The sequence below is a fragment of the Montipora capricornis genome, chromosome 4 (genome assembly GCF_036669925.1).
Source record: "Montipora capricornis isolate CH-2021 chromosome 4, ASM3666992v2, whole genome shotgun sequence".
NCBI lineage: Eukaryota > Metazoa > Cnidaria > Anthozoa > Scleractinia > Acroporidae > Montipora > Montipora capricornis.
In genome coordinates, this window is record NC_090886.1 from 5,400,251 (window position 1) to 5,413,855 (window position 13,605).

The following is a 13,605-nucleotide window of genomic DNA, read 5'->3' on the forward strand; positions in this document are numbered from 1 at the left end:
AATTGTTTTAGTAAAATCCAACTAGTTGGTGAAAAAAATATCGAGACAAAACATCTTTCCCTAGTTAAAGCTAGACTTTAATTGTTGTTTTGGTTTTCAAAGCCGGCGCTTTTCGCTACTAGTGGGCTATAACAAATAGCCTACTAGTAGCTCAACCAATCAGAACGCAGCATTGATAATAGACCACTAGTTGGATTTTACTAAAACCTGTATATTACCGTATTTAGTCTTGTGTACTCTTATTTTACTCGTATGTACTCGTGTGGTGTTTTAGTCACGATCGGTTACGGAGCCGCAAAGTATGGACTTTCTAGAAAGTCAAATTAACACACCTGTCAGCAAACTTGAATTCCGCACAATCACCGATAGCAGGAAAGCCGAAATTTCGTCATGAGAAAGAATTATAATGAAGAAACCATCGGACACATTTGTTTTTGGTGGTATTTTAGTTAACGAGGAAACAGGCGGCAACATCATGTACGGAAAAGTCGCGGACCAAGGATCTCGCGGACCAAGGACACCATACTCAAAAGTGGCGTATTAAAGCCTTTTTAAACACTTCAAAACGTCTCCGAAAACACTCTGCTTGCAGTTTTTAGAATCAAAAGCAGCCTAGGGCATTAGGAAAGTAGAGTTAACGACGTTTTGAACGAAAAAAAGAGAAGAAGAGAATATCGAACTAACGTTACTCACAGCGGTCATCCAGTTCGGTGGCGAGAGAGTCGAGGTTCCCGCGAGGTTCCCGCGAGGTTCCCGCTGTTTCCCACCCGGGACATCTGCCTCGATTCTAACAATGAATTATTGAGCCATGGAGAAAAATCAGCGGTATGCCCCTATTGCGGAAGTTCAGGTGTGTATGCGTACTGAACTCCGCCATCTTACCAAATCCAAGAAGTTACGGCAACGTGAGGAGATGTTCAGCTCAACAAACAAGCCTTTCGGTGGTACGTCGACATTTGGAACGTTTGGATCCACAGCTACCACCACAAATAACCTCGGCCTTGGGACAAGCGAAAATCCTATGAAAGATGTCGAAGTTCAGTCTCCACCAGACGACACAGTCAGTGCCTTGCGGTTTAGTCCCAAAGCAGACTTCCTTATAGCATCATCGTGGGCCAATGATGTAAGCACAACGTAACGCTTTAAATTTTACAAGATACGGGCGTAGCTATCAGAATGTAACCGCCAAAAAGATTATAAATAATCATGCACAGTGGGACAAGTTTAATCGAAACTAGGCTTGGTTGTATGACAGAAGGGGTAGTTTCTAAAGAAACTGTGGTGCTGCGTCGGTGGGGAAGTAGTATACAAAAATTTGGTTTATCAACGGAGTTGATAATGTAAATTGACCACCGTACAGAGATTCTAAAAGCTGACGTTTCGAGCGTTAGCCCTTCGTCAGAGCGAATCGAGGTTGTATGACAGCCGCTGTCATGCAGATATGGTCAGGCGACCTACATAGAAAATTTCATTTGGTATTGGGAGAAATCGCCTGAGATAGCGAGCTTGGGACAAATCATCACTTATGATTTTGGGTTGCAGCGGTAGGACTTCAAGGCAAAACTGTGAACATTGGGGGCTTGCATATAAAAGGATGGGGAAGCTCGTCTTCTCAATTAGGGGTGTAAATTTCGGATTTTGGTCTCAGTGAGGGTGTTCTGGGCCAAACGCCATCATATGTTGCCATGAAGGTCTCATTTAGGGTTGCACACAAAGAAATTTTAAAAAAATATATTTAATGTGATGTTTTAAATTGGTCTCTTTTAGCATACCTTCCCGTTTCATATGGAAATTCCCCAGTCCTCCCCTCCCCAGAAAACAAACGTCTTCCACCAAAGTTTCTTGAGTTGGATCCTGTTTGTAGCTGTTGTGGTTTAAATTTTTGCCTGGTTCAAAATTTTTAAAACCCCTTTAATAATTGTTTTTGATTGATTTACAATGTTCCCAGTGAGCTCAAGAATTAAAGAATTATTATGCTTATCATATTTAATAAAGATGCATGCATATGGAATCTACTGGGCCATGCCACTTCCCTATGAATTTTCAGTACTAACAATAACATTTATAATCTTTAGTTGTTAAGTTTCAAGCAATATGCACCATCACCCCTCAAGGAGACAACGGCAGAATGCAATATTGTTAAGGGCAAAATGTATATGTATCAGTCCTTCTGGCGCCAGTTGTTCAAACGATGGATAGCGCTATCCACCAGATAAATCACTATCCAGTGGGTAAACACTACCAAAACCGATTGAGCTATCCAGTGGATAGTGATTTAGCCAGTGGATAATGCTATCCATCGTTTAAACAACTGGGACCTGATGAATAAGCTACTGCACTTCATCAGCTCTTATCCAAGCCTGGCAATAACCGGAGACCCTAAACTTTGGCACGATCAATATTTATTTACATTTGCATTTGTCATTGCCTCAAAATTGATCATTAAATTTGGTTCCTGCTGAACTCTTGACAATAGGCCAAATACCACTCATTCACTCTTATTTGAATTCGAGCTATGGTAAACGTGTGTAAAAAAATTTTTGTTAAAGCTGATGAAATGCCGTGTACATACACGAAAAGTAGAGCTGAGTCAGATTAGATTGCAAAGCCTTGTATAAGAACACTTGTATGATGAGAAGATTGAGAAAAAAATTATTTATTCTGCTATGCTCGAAGAGAACAGCTTGCTAAAAATATAGATCTAAGTAATATTATTTTAGAAAGAAAAATGTTCTCTTAACCAATGGCCGTGTATCTTATGTAGATGTCCCTTTTTTTTAACTTGTAGTTGTATTTTCTGTCTTAAAATTCCTTTTTTCCAAAAAATAACCAGTGGATGTGAAGTCTCAAAGATAACACTACTGGACTTCATTTTTGGGGAATGGATAATATTATTATTGGTACTTTTGTAACTATGAAATGCAGGTTCGATGCTGGGAAGTGAAAGAAAATGGACAGACCATTCCAAAAGCACAACAGTCTCACACAGGTCCCATCCTGAGTTGTTGCTGGCATGATGTAAGTGAATATAGTTTAAAACATCTGTAAGGATATGGTATAACCTCATACTTTCTCCTTGTGCTAGTGTGCAGATCAGGCTAGATGGTTTTAGAAACAGATAAACCTTTGTACAGGGCAGGGTTGTTAGCCCTTCTCTCCCGGGGGGGGGGGGGGGGGGGGGGGGGAATGGGGGTGGTACTCTCTTATATGAGCTATATAGGTATGTGCGGCCCCAAAGGGTATGGTTTTTTTAGCCGTTTGGTCTGAAATAGGGTATAGTTTGTTCACTCAAGTCTTGAATTGGGTAACTATGTTTTTTAGAAGAAGCTTCCTTTTTTATCATTAGGCAATAAGACCATCAACAAAGCCCTTCTCAAATTATTAAGGCAACCGCGTAACGGCTGAAATAGGTCTGAAAATAGGTCTGCTCCCAACCTCCAACCAGAAGGACCAGGGGATCACTCTTTGTCTGCTCTCTGCCTGCCTGCCAGCCTGTTTGGCTTGGGTCACTCTACCAGGAGTGAAAGACTCCAGCCAATATAGCTCTCTCATATTTCACTTGTTCGCTGTGCTCACTTGCAAAGTACTTTTCAACATAATTTCAAAGAGAAATGGCCATATCTCTGCATGGCCAGGCAATATCCTCTATGTTTAGCATTAGGCAGAGTAAAATCCACAAGTTGTCCTCTTTGTAGGCTATTTAACAATTAGACCCATAGCCCTTGCTGGCTACGGGTCAATAGCCCATGAGGCAAAGCCTGATGGGCTTTTGACCCGTGGCCCTTGAGGGCGAAGGGTCTAATAATAATTGTTTTAGTATCACCCAATTAGTCAGACAGAAAAGGCAATAATAAAGTTAGCAAATGCAAGCTGAAGAAATATTTATTTGGGAATAAAATGAATGAAAGCGTCACGCTTTTCACTACTCGAGGACTATTACTAATAGTCCTCTAGTAGTGTAGCCAATCAAAATGCAGGATTTGCATTAGTCCACTAGTTGGGTGATACTTAAAACAATTAGTTCTGCAATATCTTTCACTGTAGGATGGAACAAAAGTGTTCACAGCTTCAACAGATAAACAGTGCAAGATGTGGGATCTGAATTCTAATCAGGCCATTCAAGTAGCTCAGGTAAATATTTACATTAATGAAATTATTGATATTCATATTAATTAACCCATTGACACCTGAAGCGCTCTAGGGTGCCCCTGGTTGACAAGTAAAATTGCCTGGCGTTAGATGGAGTAAAATCTCTTAAGGCTCTCTCCCAGGGGTTGATGGATTAATGTTAATATCAACATGGAACAATATTTCTTTTCCAAAGGCTCATTCTGTTGAATCCAAGATATTGGTGCAACATCAGCCAATATTGATGAACTCATCAATACTGTTAAGCTAGAAATGATTGACCTTTGAACTCTTCTGCTCCAGCTTGCAGCATAAGATTTCACCCAATGTGCATAGGGAAATTCAAGTAAAAATAAAAGAAAAGTGGAAGGATTTTTGGAAAAGCATTCCTTTGATGGCATAACTGGTGAACTGCGTTGTTTTGTTTATCTTGGGAAATCTCAAATTTGAGTCAAGTGGATACTACAGAGTTTATAAACTTTGACAATTTCAAACAAAATCACTGAGCGAAACCAATGGTTCTGCATGGTCTTTGCATACATGTGTTAATGTTTTTCATCTTGACATCCCCAACAATATATATATATATTTTAAGGACATTGGGGAGGACATTGACCATCGACCATTGCTATCCATGCCACTTTAATGACATTAAATGCACAGTTTACATTATAGTTTACCGGTGTATCAACAAAATACCAGTAACCTGTAACCTGGACTTGAGAGACATCTTATAGCAGTTGTCTTCATCTTCAGGTAAGCTTCCTCATAATAGTTCAAGTTTTTCCCCTCATCTTTTCCTGTACTAGCACGACAAACCTGTGAAAACATGCCACTGGCTTCAAGCACCAAACTATAGCTGTTTGATGACTGGTAGCTGGGACAACACCTTAAAATTCTGGGATACACGATCACCGAATCCAATGATGGTCTTGCAAATTCCTGAGCGAGTGTATTGTGCAGATGTTGTGTATCCCATGGCTATTGTGGGAACGGCGCAAAGAGGTATCATATGTTACCAGTTAGAGAACCAGCCATCTGAAGTGAAGAGATTGGAATCCCCATTAAAGTACCAGGTATGGGCAAAATTATGTTGCTTCTAAGATAGCTGGTCTCCATTGTGACCAGCCCCAGCCAGGGTCTCTCTCCTCATCGACAAAGAGACCCTGGGAATGAGATTGGATGGAGTAGCATGACATATCTGAAATAGTCAACCAAACTTATCATATTAATCTGTTGTGTCAGTTGTGGTAATCTTATTGGCAAAAACACCATAAAATAAATTCTTGGTTTGGACGTGATATCACAAAAAATAAATTACAAAACTGAAGAGCCTTTTGAGTTTTTATCTCGATCGGCTGCAAGAGGTTTCAAAAATATATCTGTTTGCATGTTTTCAGCTTGGTACCGTGCGCGGTTTCGAAAATAGAGCAGTTTGAATTTCAGAGTTTTTCACAGTGTGTGACATGTTGACAGTTTTTGAAAAAAAAAAGTTGCATAAAAACATCAATTCTCCTCGTGTTTTTGTGGCCTAAACAGCCAATATACTAGGAGACGTGTCTATAGGAATGTTTGCTAGCTCAATATACAGCAGAAAGTGTTAAAGACAGCCAAACTAAATTCCAGATGTTTCTACAGGTTTCCGGCTGTCATGTTGGTGTACTTCAGCAGTACACCAACATGGCGCCTCCATACTAAACTCTACAAATTTGAGTAATACATGTATATTTTGCTGAATAACTCAAGTACGGAATATCGCACAGCCCTGAGACTTGGCCTGTTTGTTTATTTATTCCTCTTCTATAACATTTCCATTTTTTGACTCAATTTCTTAAAAATGGTAAGCGATTTATGTTTTCACTTGTGTGACGTGCAAACCAAGAATATTATTGTTACAGTAACAAAATATCAATCTTTGCAGTTTGGTTTATCCAAGAAGAAAGGAATGAAATCTTAAATAAGAGTCTTCATTATTCTTTGTTTGAGTCGTGTTTGGTATATTTTACAACAGAATCGCTGTGTGAGTATTTTCCGGGATCCAAAGAAGAACAATCAAACCGTTGGATTCGCTCTTGGCTCTGTGGAGGGACGGGTTGCAATTCACTTTATTCAACCACAAAATCCGTAAGTTTGTTTCAGGTTTTCTTGCCTTGAGATGTTAGAATATTCCCATTGTGAAAATGCTGTTCAATATTCTCCACTCAATTTTTCTAGGAAAGACAACTTCACTTTCAAGTGTCACAGATCCAATGGCCCAGGAACCAATGTTCAAGATATTTATGCTGTAAGTAAAGCTGGAAATTTGTGGTGGGTCAAAGTCAATAGGCTTATTTTTAACTTTGCAGGATTAAAAGAACGTTGTCAAGGTTCATGGAAATTTCCTTTTGTTTTAACAAAAAAAGAACATTTTTTTTTTCCTGAACCTTAACCTCCCATGCAGACACTGTTAGGGCTTTGGCATGTGTTCCTCTGAGGAAGCCCTAAGAGTGTTTGTGTGGGAGGCCACTTGAACCTTGAGCTTGCACACTTTTAAAGTAATGAAGAGAATCAACTCACAACCTCAGTGTACTTGAAATGCCAATATATCTGGCGAAAATGCTACATTTTAAAAAAATGTAGCAGTCTTAACCGAATGCAAAAATGGCCGCCAATAAATTATTCTTTTGTCTTTGTGTTAATTGCCTTACCGTGTAAAATTGAAAGAAACTTGGCTGTAAAACGATGCTAGTCAGGCTAATTTGCACGAAGATAAAAGAACAATTTAGTAGCGGCCATTTTTGCATTTAGTCTACAGTGTGACAATAATGTGATTGTGAACTGAACTAAATTTCCGTGAGTCAGGAAGGACATCTCAAATAGTAACAGGAAAATCATACAAGGTTTCAGACTTGTTTAGGACACACAGATTAAGTATCCCTGCAATACAATACATCTCTGCATTGGCACCTGTAGTTGATTGACATTTTAAGCCTGGGCGAGAAAATTTCAGTCAATAGTGCAAGTTAACATACTTGGAAGGATCAAAAAAGAGGTTTTTTGCAACCTGTTTCTAGAGACTTACAGGAAAGGATGTTGTATGGAGTGTTTTCACTCACGTGATCAGTAACCTTGTTTTTCCACAAACATACAGGCTTGAATACGCGTTGAAACGACGATAGTATATGATCTTATGGTTTGCTTGGTGAACACGATGTCAAAATAATTACGCTAGATTAGCCTCCCACGCTGAAGTTCTTAGAGCTTCATCACACGTTCCTCCCCTTCGAGCGTCTGCTGAAACGAAAAACCACTTCCGTTTATTGGCTGTTTGCCCACTATTTAAAGAAACCAATCATCATTGACTAATTTTGTTGTGCATAGCCAATCACATGCTGCGAAAAAATGCCATGCAAAACACGAGTTTACCCAAAACTGGAAAATGGCCTCTGATTGGTCCGCAATCCACGAACGGAAACGGTTTTTCGTTTCAGCAAAATTTAGTTCGGGGAGGAACGCGTGAAAAAGCCCTAAGAACGTATGCGTGGGAGGCTAACGGTAAATACGCACAGTTGAAAGGCATGGTTACGGAGCTCGCTTGAGAAGCACGGTTTCAAAAATTGGAAAACGATAACCAGCAAATACAAGCTATGAATTACAGAAAGTAATTTATAAAGACACTGAAGCACACAATTACACTAATACCAAGGTAACTTACGCCTGTGTCTTTCCGTAAGATTTAACAAAGAATCGAACGTTGGAATCTTATAGGGAAGATATCCGTTTACAAACATTGCAATTTGTTATTCAAATGTGCCAACCACAGGACAAAAGACCCCGTACACCTTTGTCCAAAATGTCCGCTATTTAGATATTGTTTTGTTTTTATTCAAATTAGACCTTAATGCCTCGTTCAAGGCAAAATATTCTTTTGAATTTTTAACTTAAGAACGAGGCATCAAGGGCTAAATTAAATAAAAACAAAAGAACATTTAAATGGGGGCCATTTAGGAAAAAGGTGTATGTTTCGACAGCTAATGACTTGAGGCTCTGGTTGGCACATTAATGACAATAGGTGACGTCAACGATATCTTCCCTATACGAATATTAAAATCTTAACCGTCATGGAAATCCGTGCACTTGTCTTCTTTTTTAATCCCTTTGGCGCATGGGAATAAAATTGCAAGCGCGCGTAACGTTGCAACAACATCCACCTATACAATTCCTTTTCAGGTAAATGACATAGCTTTTCATCCGGTGCATTTTTGCTTGCTGGCCACAGTAGGCTCCGATGGGAAATTCAGTTTCTGGGACAAGGATGCACGTACAAAACTGAAGGTGAATTTTCCACCATAGCTTTGGTCTCCATTCAATGCCACAGGCGACGTAAATGTCATTCATTTTCTTGTCTTATTTTCTCAGCAATTTGTCACTCTGCTTCGAGAGGTTTTTTCCCGGGTACTCCGGTTTTCCCTACTTCTAAAAACCAACATTTGATATGAGTTAATTCGAGTTTCGAGTACAGTGTCCCTGCTCGACACTTAAAACAATTTCATTATTATTAAAAACGTTGTTACGTCAACGTATCTTGTGTCGTATAGCTCAAAGGTAGAGCTTCCGAAATAGATTCGAAACTACGAAACAATGGTACATTTTCTCATTTAAATTAAGCACCGTTTCGAGCAGTGTCATTCTTGAGGAACTACCACACCTTTTAAATAGTGACGAAGTGATTACAATAGCACGAATTTATATTTTGAGGTGAAGTTCTCGTTTTCGAGGCCGTCGTCGTTTGTTAAGTTCTCTAATCTCTCAACAATAGTTCCTTAATACTCTTTTTGTCCCCCGATATTTTGAATAAGCAGTGTTTTTGTTTTCTTTTGGGACCATTGTAAGTCCCAAGAGAAAGTGGAAGCAATGCTTACGCAAAATTTGGGGGACAAACAAAGAGTATTATGGTATTTTCCGAAGTGGCCTCTAGTGTGAATCATATTTGTTTGCTGTCTGAGCATCAACACCAACAAAGTATACCAGCGGTTCGCTTCATGAAGAGGCGGTTGGGTTTTAGAGCGGTTCTGAAAAGCGCCGAACGAGTAGGAAATTCTTGTAAAGACGTCCACGACTGGAGTACAAATGGGGCTTCTTCATCACCCTAAAGTAAATCGTAAAATTCTTTGCTTTTCTAGGATCTCCAAATAGACCATTTTACAGTTTTTTGCTTAGTTACCTGGCCTTTGAATGAAAGTGAGGCTAGAGTTGACCTTGTTTTGATAGAAACCTCACTGTTTTTCTAAAGTTAAATCCAACTAGTTAGCATGAGAACAACATCATCAACATAGATAAAAGAGGGAGGTCTGTGTCATAACAAGGTCCACTCCAGCCTCACTTTCATTTAAAGGCCAGGTAACTTAGGACGTAACTGTAAAAAGGTCTATTGTAAACTGTGCAGAAGAAACCTTTCTGAAAAAAAAAAGTCAACTTTTTCGCTGAAATGAAAACTGCTGTAACCTTTATGCACAATTCTCATTTAACAGACTTCAGAGCAACTCAATATGCCCATAACTGCGTGTTGTTTCAATTCAAGAGGAAACATTTTTGCTTATTCGTCAAGTTATGACTGGTCCAAGGTGAGGCTAAAATTTTATGTCTTTAACTCTCTTGGTTTGGTTACTTTTTTGTGACAACTTGATCAGGTATGTTTTGTACACTGAGTAATTGCAGACTTAATGATATGCTTGTCTTTTAACCCTTTGTTAACCTCCAATAGACCAATTCGGCTAACTCAATGTTGTACCCAATTCAAATCTCTTGCAGCTATAGCTCTTCGACATCTTTTCTCCTCAGGAACCTCGACGGCTTTTTTTTAACGCGCTCCATTACTCGAACTCGAACGTAAAGATTGTCTAATACAAAGGGAGCCTTGCTAATGTATTTGTTTTTTTTCTTTCCCAGGGTCATGAATACTTCAACCCACAAATAAAGCCAAAGATATTTCTGAGGAATTGTGCTGATGAACTGAAACCGAGAAAGAAGTAGTTAAAGCGCGAGAAAACATAACTCATTTACTGAAATGAAGCCCGTGTACTGGTATCTAAATCGAAGCGTGGCGAATCGCTTTCACAAAACGCGCTTTGACCAAGGAGGAACGAGGAATTCCTAGAGAGCGTAGATTTATTCTGTGCAGAATTGTTTAATCTTTGTTCACACGAGCAACGCAAATGCAAACCCTCGTTAGTTCAAGTGCCTTAAAATAACCAAGCGCTGTTTAAGTTCTTTTTCTTGAAAAGGGTAGACGAGATTGTTGGCATGTTGGGTTTAACTTTAATCGGGATAGCATGAACCAAGTCATTCTTTGACTTCGTTGAACCAGTTAACGTTATCTCAGCGAAAAATTGTTATAGTTTATACGCAAACAAGCTGAATAGCTGGAGAACGGAAAAAGTGCTTATGGAAACAATTGCCATTCACGGGAAGCCATGATGTGTCTACTGGTACGTAAATAGGTACTTCTCATTTCCGAGTCTTAACCAATTACAACGCCCTAAAGAACTGCGCGTTTGTTTGGCTGACGTACCGCATTCACTGTTAGAACTCGCTCTATAGTGATGATGATTTTCTTAACTTCAGAAAGAGAAGAAAAAACTGAGGAGCAAAGAGTTCTATAGTCAGAAGCCCACCTCTTAGTTAACGCATTCACTTGTACCGATGACTTACATTTCCTCTGCTGCCGCCTCCCTTCTCCCCCATGGGTTAAGGCACTACTCGCAGGTGTGGGGTGAGACGATGGCTCGTACGGTCGGCCCTGCTAAATCCGTCATCGACTTTACGAGAATGGGTGAAAGTATAACTTCGCGTCATTTTAACCACTTTTCCATCGTCCACCTGGTTAAATTTGACAAGTTTGTACTACTTTACTCAGTTGGTGTGGACCACTAGTTTGAAGCTAGAGAAATAAATCTTCATCCTCAAATCGCAGTTTTTTAATCATTTCGGGCTGATATTTTCAAAAGCCGCGGGAAAGCATACAATATTTTATGTGGCAAGTGTAAGATGATTTGTCAGGAATCGCAATCGAACGAATGGAAAGAGTTTTAATTGAATTGATAAGACCGGTAATGATCTGAAATGAAATGTGCACGCACGAGCAAAACGTGCAGAACTTCGTCGCTGCCACTAATATCAGTCATGTCACCAAATGTTACTAATTTTCCACCCTGTCCACGTTTATGCGTTTTCAAATTTCTCCGGTTTCTTCTCAGCGTTAACGAAAGAAAGATGTTCATCCATACTTGCGTTCCCGATCTTTTTTCACCTTACCCTGCGAGCAGTTGGTTTCTCGTTCGCTCCCCGAGAGAGAAACCACTGCGAGCAACCGTTTGATTTTCCATCGAGCATGTGCGAAGTACGTCACACCCCACGTGATGTATTTGACATCACTTCGAATTCGTTTTATTTCGAGGGAAATCATTACACAGCAGGCTCGCCCAAACGCAGCAGTTACGTCGCTGAACGCCCGCGCAAGCGCCAAAACAAGTTTACTAACTCGTTTTACTGGTTCAAATTTAATTTTTTCGTCCTTGGCGCTGGACGTCGGCTCACTCAAAAAGAAACTAACGGTGGCTCGCAGTGGTTTCTCTCTCGGGAAGCGTAGGAGAAATCAACTGCTCGCAGGGTATTTTCACCTATGAACAATGTCAGAAGCACGTGACCTTAAACCCTGTAACTTGCAACTCTTTTCCTTGGAACAAAACTTAGGATTTTAGGACACCAATTTATGCCCAAAGTATGCACAAAAATAAGATCGAGGTTGCACGCGCGGGAAAATGCACGAGCTACGTTTGATCCAAATAAAGGTCACGAGTTTCTGACAAGGCGTGTGTAAGCGGTTTAGTGCCAGGTATGGGGGGTCCAAATCCGCGAAGAAGGGGAGGGGCGGGACTAAACCAGCCGCGAGATTTAGCCCCCGCGGATTTGAACGGGGCGGGGGGGGGGGGGGGGGTGTTCAAATTCGCTAGGACATCGGGCCTACGACCTATTCAAACCTTAATCAATTCATATACAGGGCGAATGATTCGAGATTAGTTGACTGTGAAATTCGGATCTCTAAACATAAGCAATTTGAAGTAATTTGAAAAACATAGTAATGTTTAGTTGAAAATTGTCGTGATTTTTCAATAGATCAGCTGTTTATTGCAATTTTTTTTTTACTTGTGTCAATTCCCGAATGTTTTTGGTTTTTTTTAAAAAAAAATGTTTGATGACTTCTCTCCGATGGTCATTCCCTCCTTATTCAGTCAATGCTGCGTTAGAGTTTGGATGAAATCTGTAAAATGTCATGAAGTCGCAAGGAAACTCTGACCTTTGCTTTCGTTTTCTTCGAAGCCGTGCTGGCGATCTTATGACGGGTCAGGAGAGATCAGATTGCACGCTCGATAACCGAAGATTTCGTGCGTGGCCGGAAGTTGTCGTTCTTTGTTTATTTTCCTTGTCAATATTGGGCACACTGCTGAAAAGTGGGTGATAACCACTTATTAGGCGTAAGAGGCCACGTACACAGTTCCTACATTACTTAATGGCTTTATATTTCACTGACTGCTTTGTTTTACCCAAAACAAAGCCATCGTATTTTCGTGATGAATCATTCTTACAAGTCACGCAATACAAGAAAACTTTGGTCCGTCGCTCACGCTATGTTACTATTCCGAGTTCAGAGGCTGAAAAATTCGTTTTGGTCTCCAGTACTTAGCCATATTTACACACGCAAAAAATATTCTAACTCAATTCTTCCAATAAATAACACTCTGCTAGTCAGTCATTCGTTTCTTTAGTGCGCAATTTTTTTTTTGTGATTGGTTTAATTAAGCGGGACATATAGCAAAATTGAATACCACTTTTTGAGATGATTAGCGTTAAACCGGGAACAAACCTCAAATCTCACCGTGGCCACACACGGCGTACCTTCCAAATTTTAATCAAATGATTATTCATTAATTTAATATAGTCACTCTGAGAATTGATACAGCTGAACTCTCCGACAAACCACGAAGTTAACGAAAATATACCATTTTGAAACTGACTACGTTAATTATCATTGCAGGCAGTAAATTTAAGAGCATTTCACGAAGGTAACGATGGAATCGACTCACGGTACAAAACCCGAAGACATCCCAAGTGTTTTTTCCATGATTTTGAAATTAATTTTTCCTTGACCCATCTTGCTCTCGAAGCTAACAGATTATGTAACGTTTATAGCTAATAAGCAGAATCTCTTCTTTTTCTATCTGGGTTCAACTTTTTGCTCGCCGCACTTGTTTGGTGCGTATCTCGCCGTTGACAGCGTAGATTACAAAAATTCCGGCTATACATCGGTATTCTAGTGCAGTCTGCCGGCTTTTCTTCCAACAGTGTCCCTCGCCTTTGTGAATGACTCGAATGTAGTCCTCTTTGCAATTGGTCAACCCCGGAAAAAGACGAAAACTGCGTCGGACTCGAGTGTGAAGG

General features: G+C 40.0%; 1 protein-coding gene across 1 annotated transcript; it reads left to right on the plus strand.

The window, feature by feature from the left end:
- The first annotated feature begins 865 nt into the window (after window positions 1–865).
- On the plus strand, window positions 866–11,074 carry LOC138045333 (mRNA export factor-like). The gene is made up of 9 exons (XM_068891784.1): window positions 866–1,123; window positions 2,926–3,018; window positions 4,045–4,131; window positions 4,938–5,204; window positions 6,140–6,252; window positions 6,343–6,412; window positions 8,338–8,442; window positions 9,639–9,731; window positions 10,057–11,074. Exons 1-9 carry the CDS (start codon window positions 914–916, stop codon window positions 10,138–10,140), a joined length of 1,122 nt encoding a protein of 373 aa, XP_068747885.1. The 5' UTR covers window positions 866–913; the 3' UTR covers window positions 10,141–11,074.
- The last annotated feature ends 2,531 nt before the right edge of the window (window positions 11,075–13,605 follow it).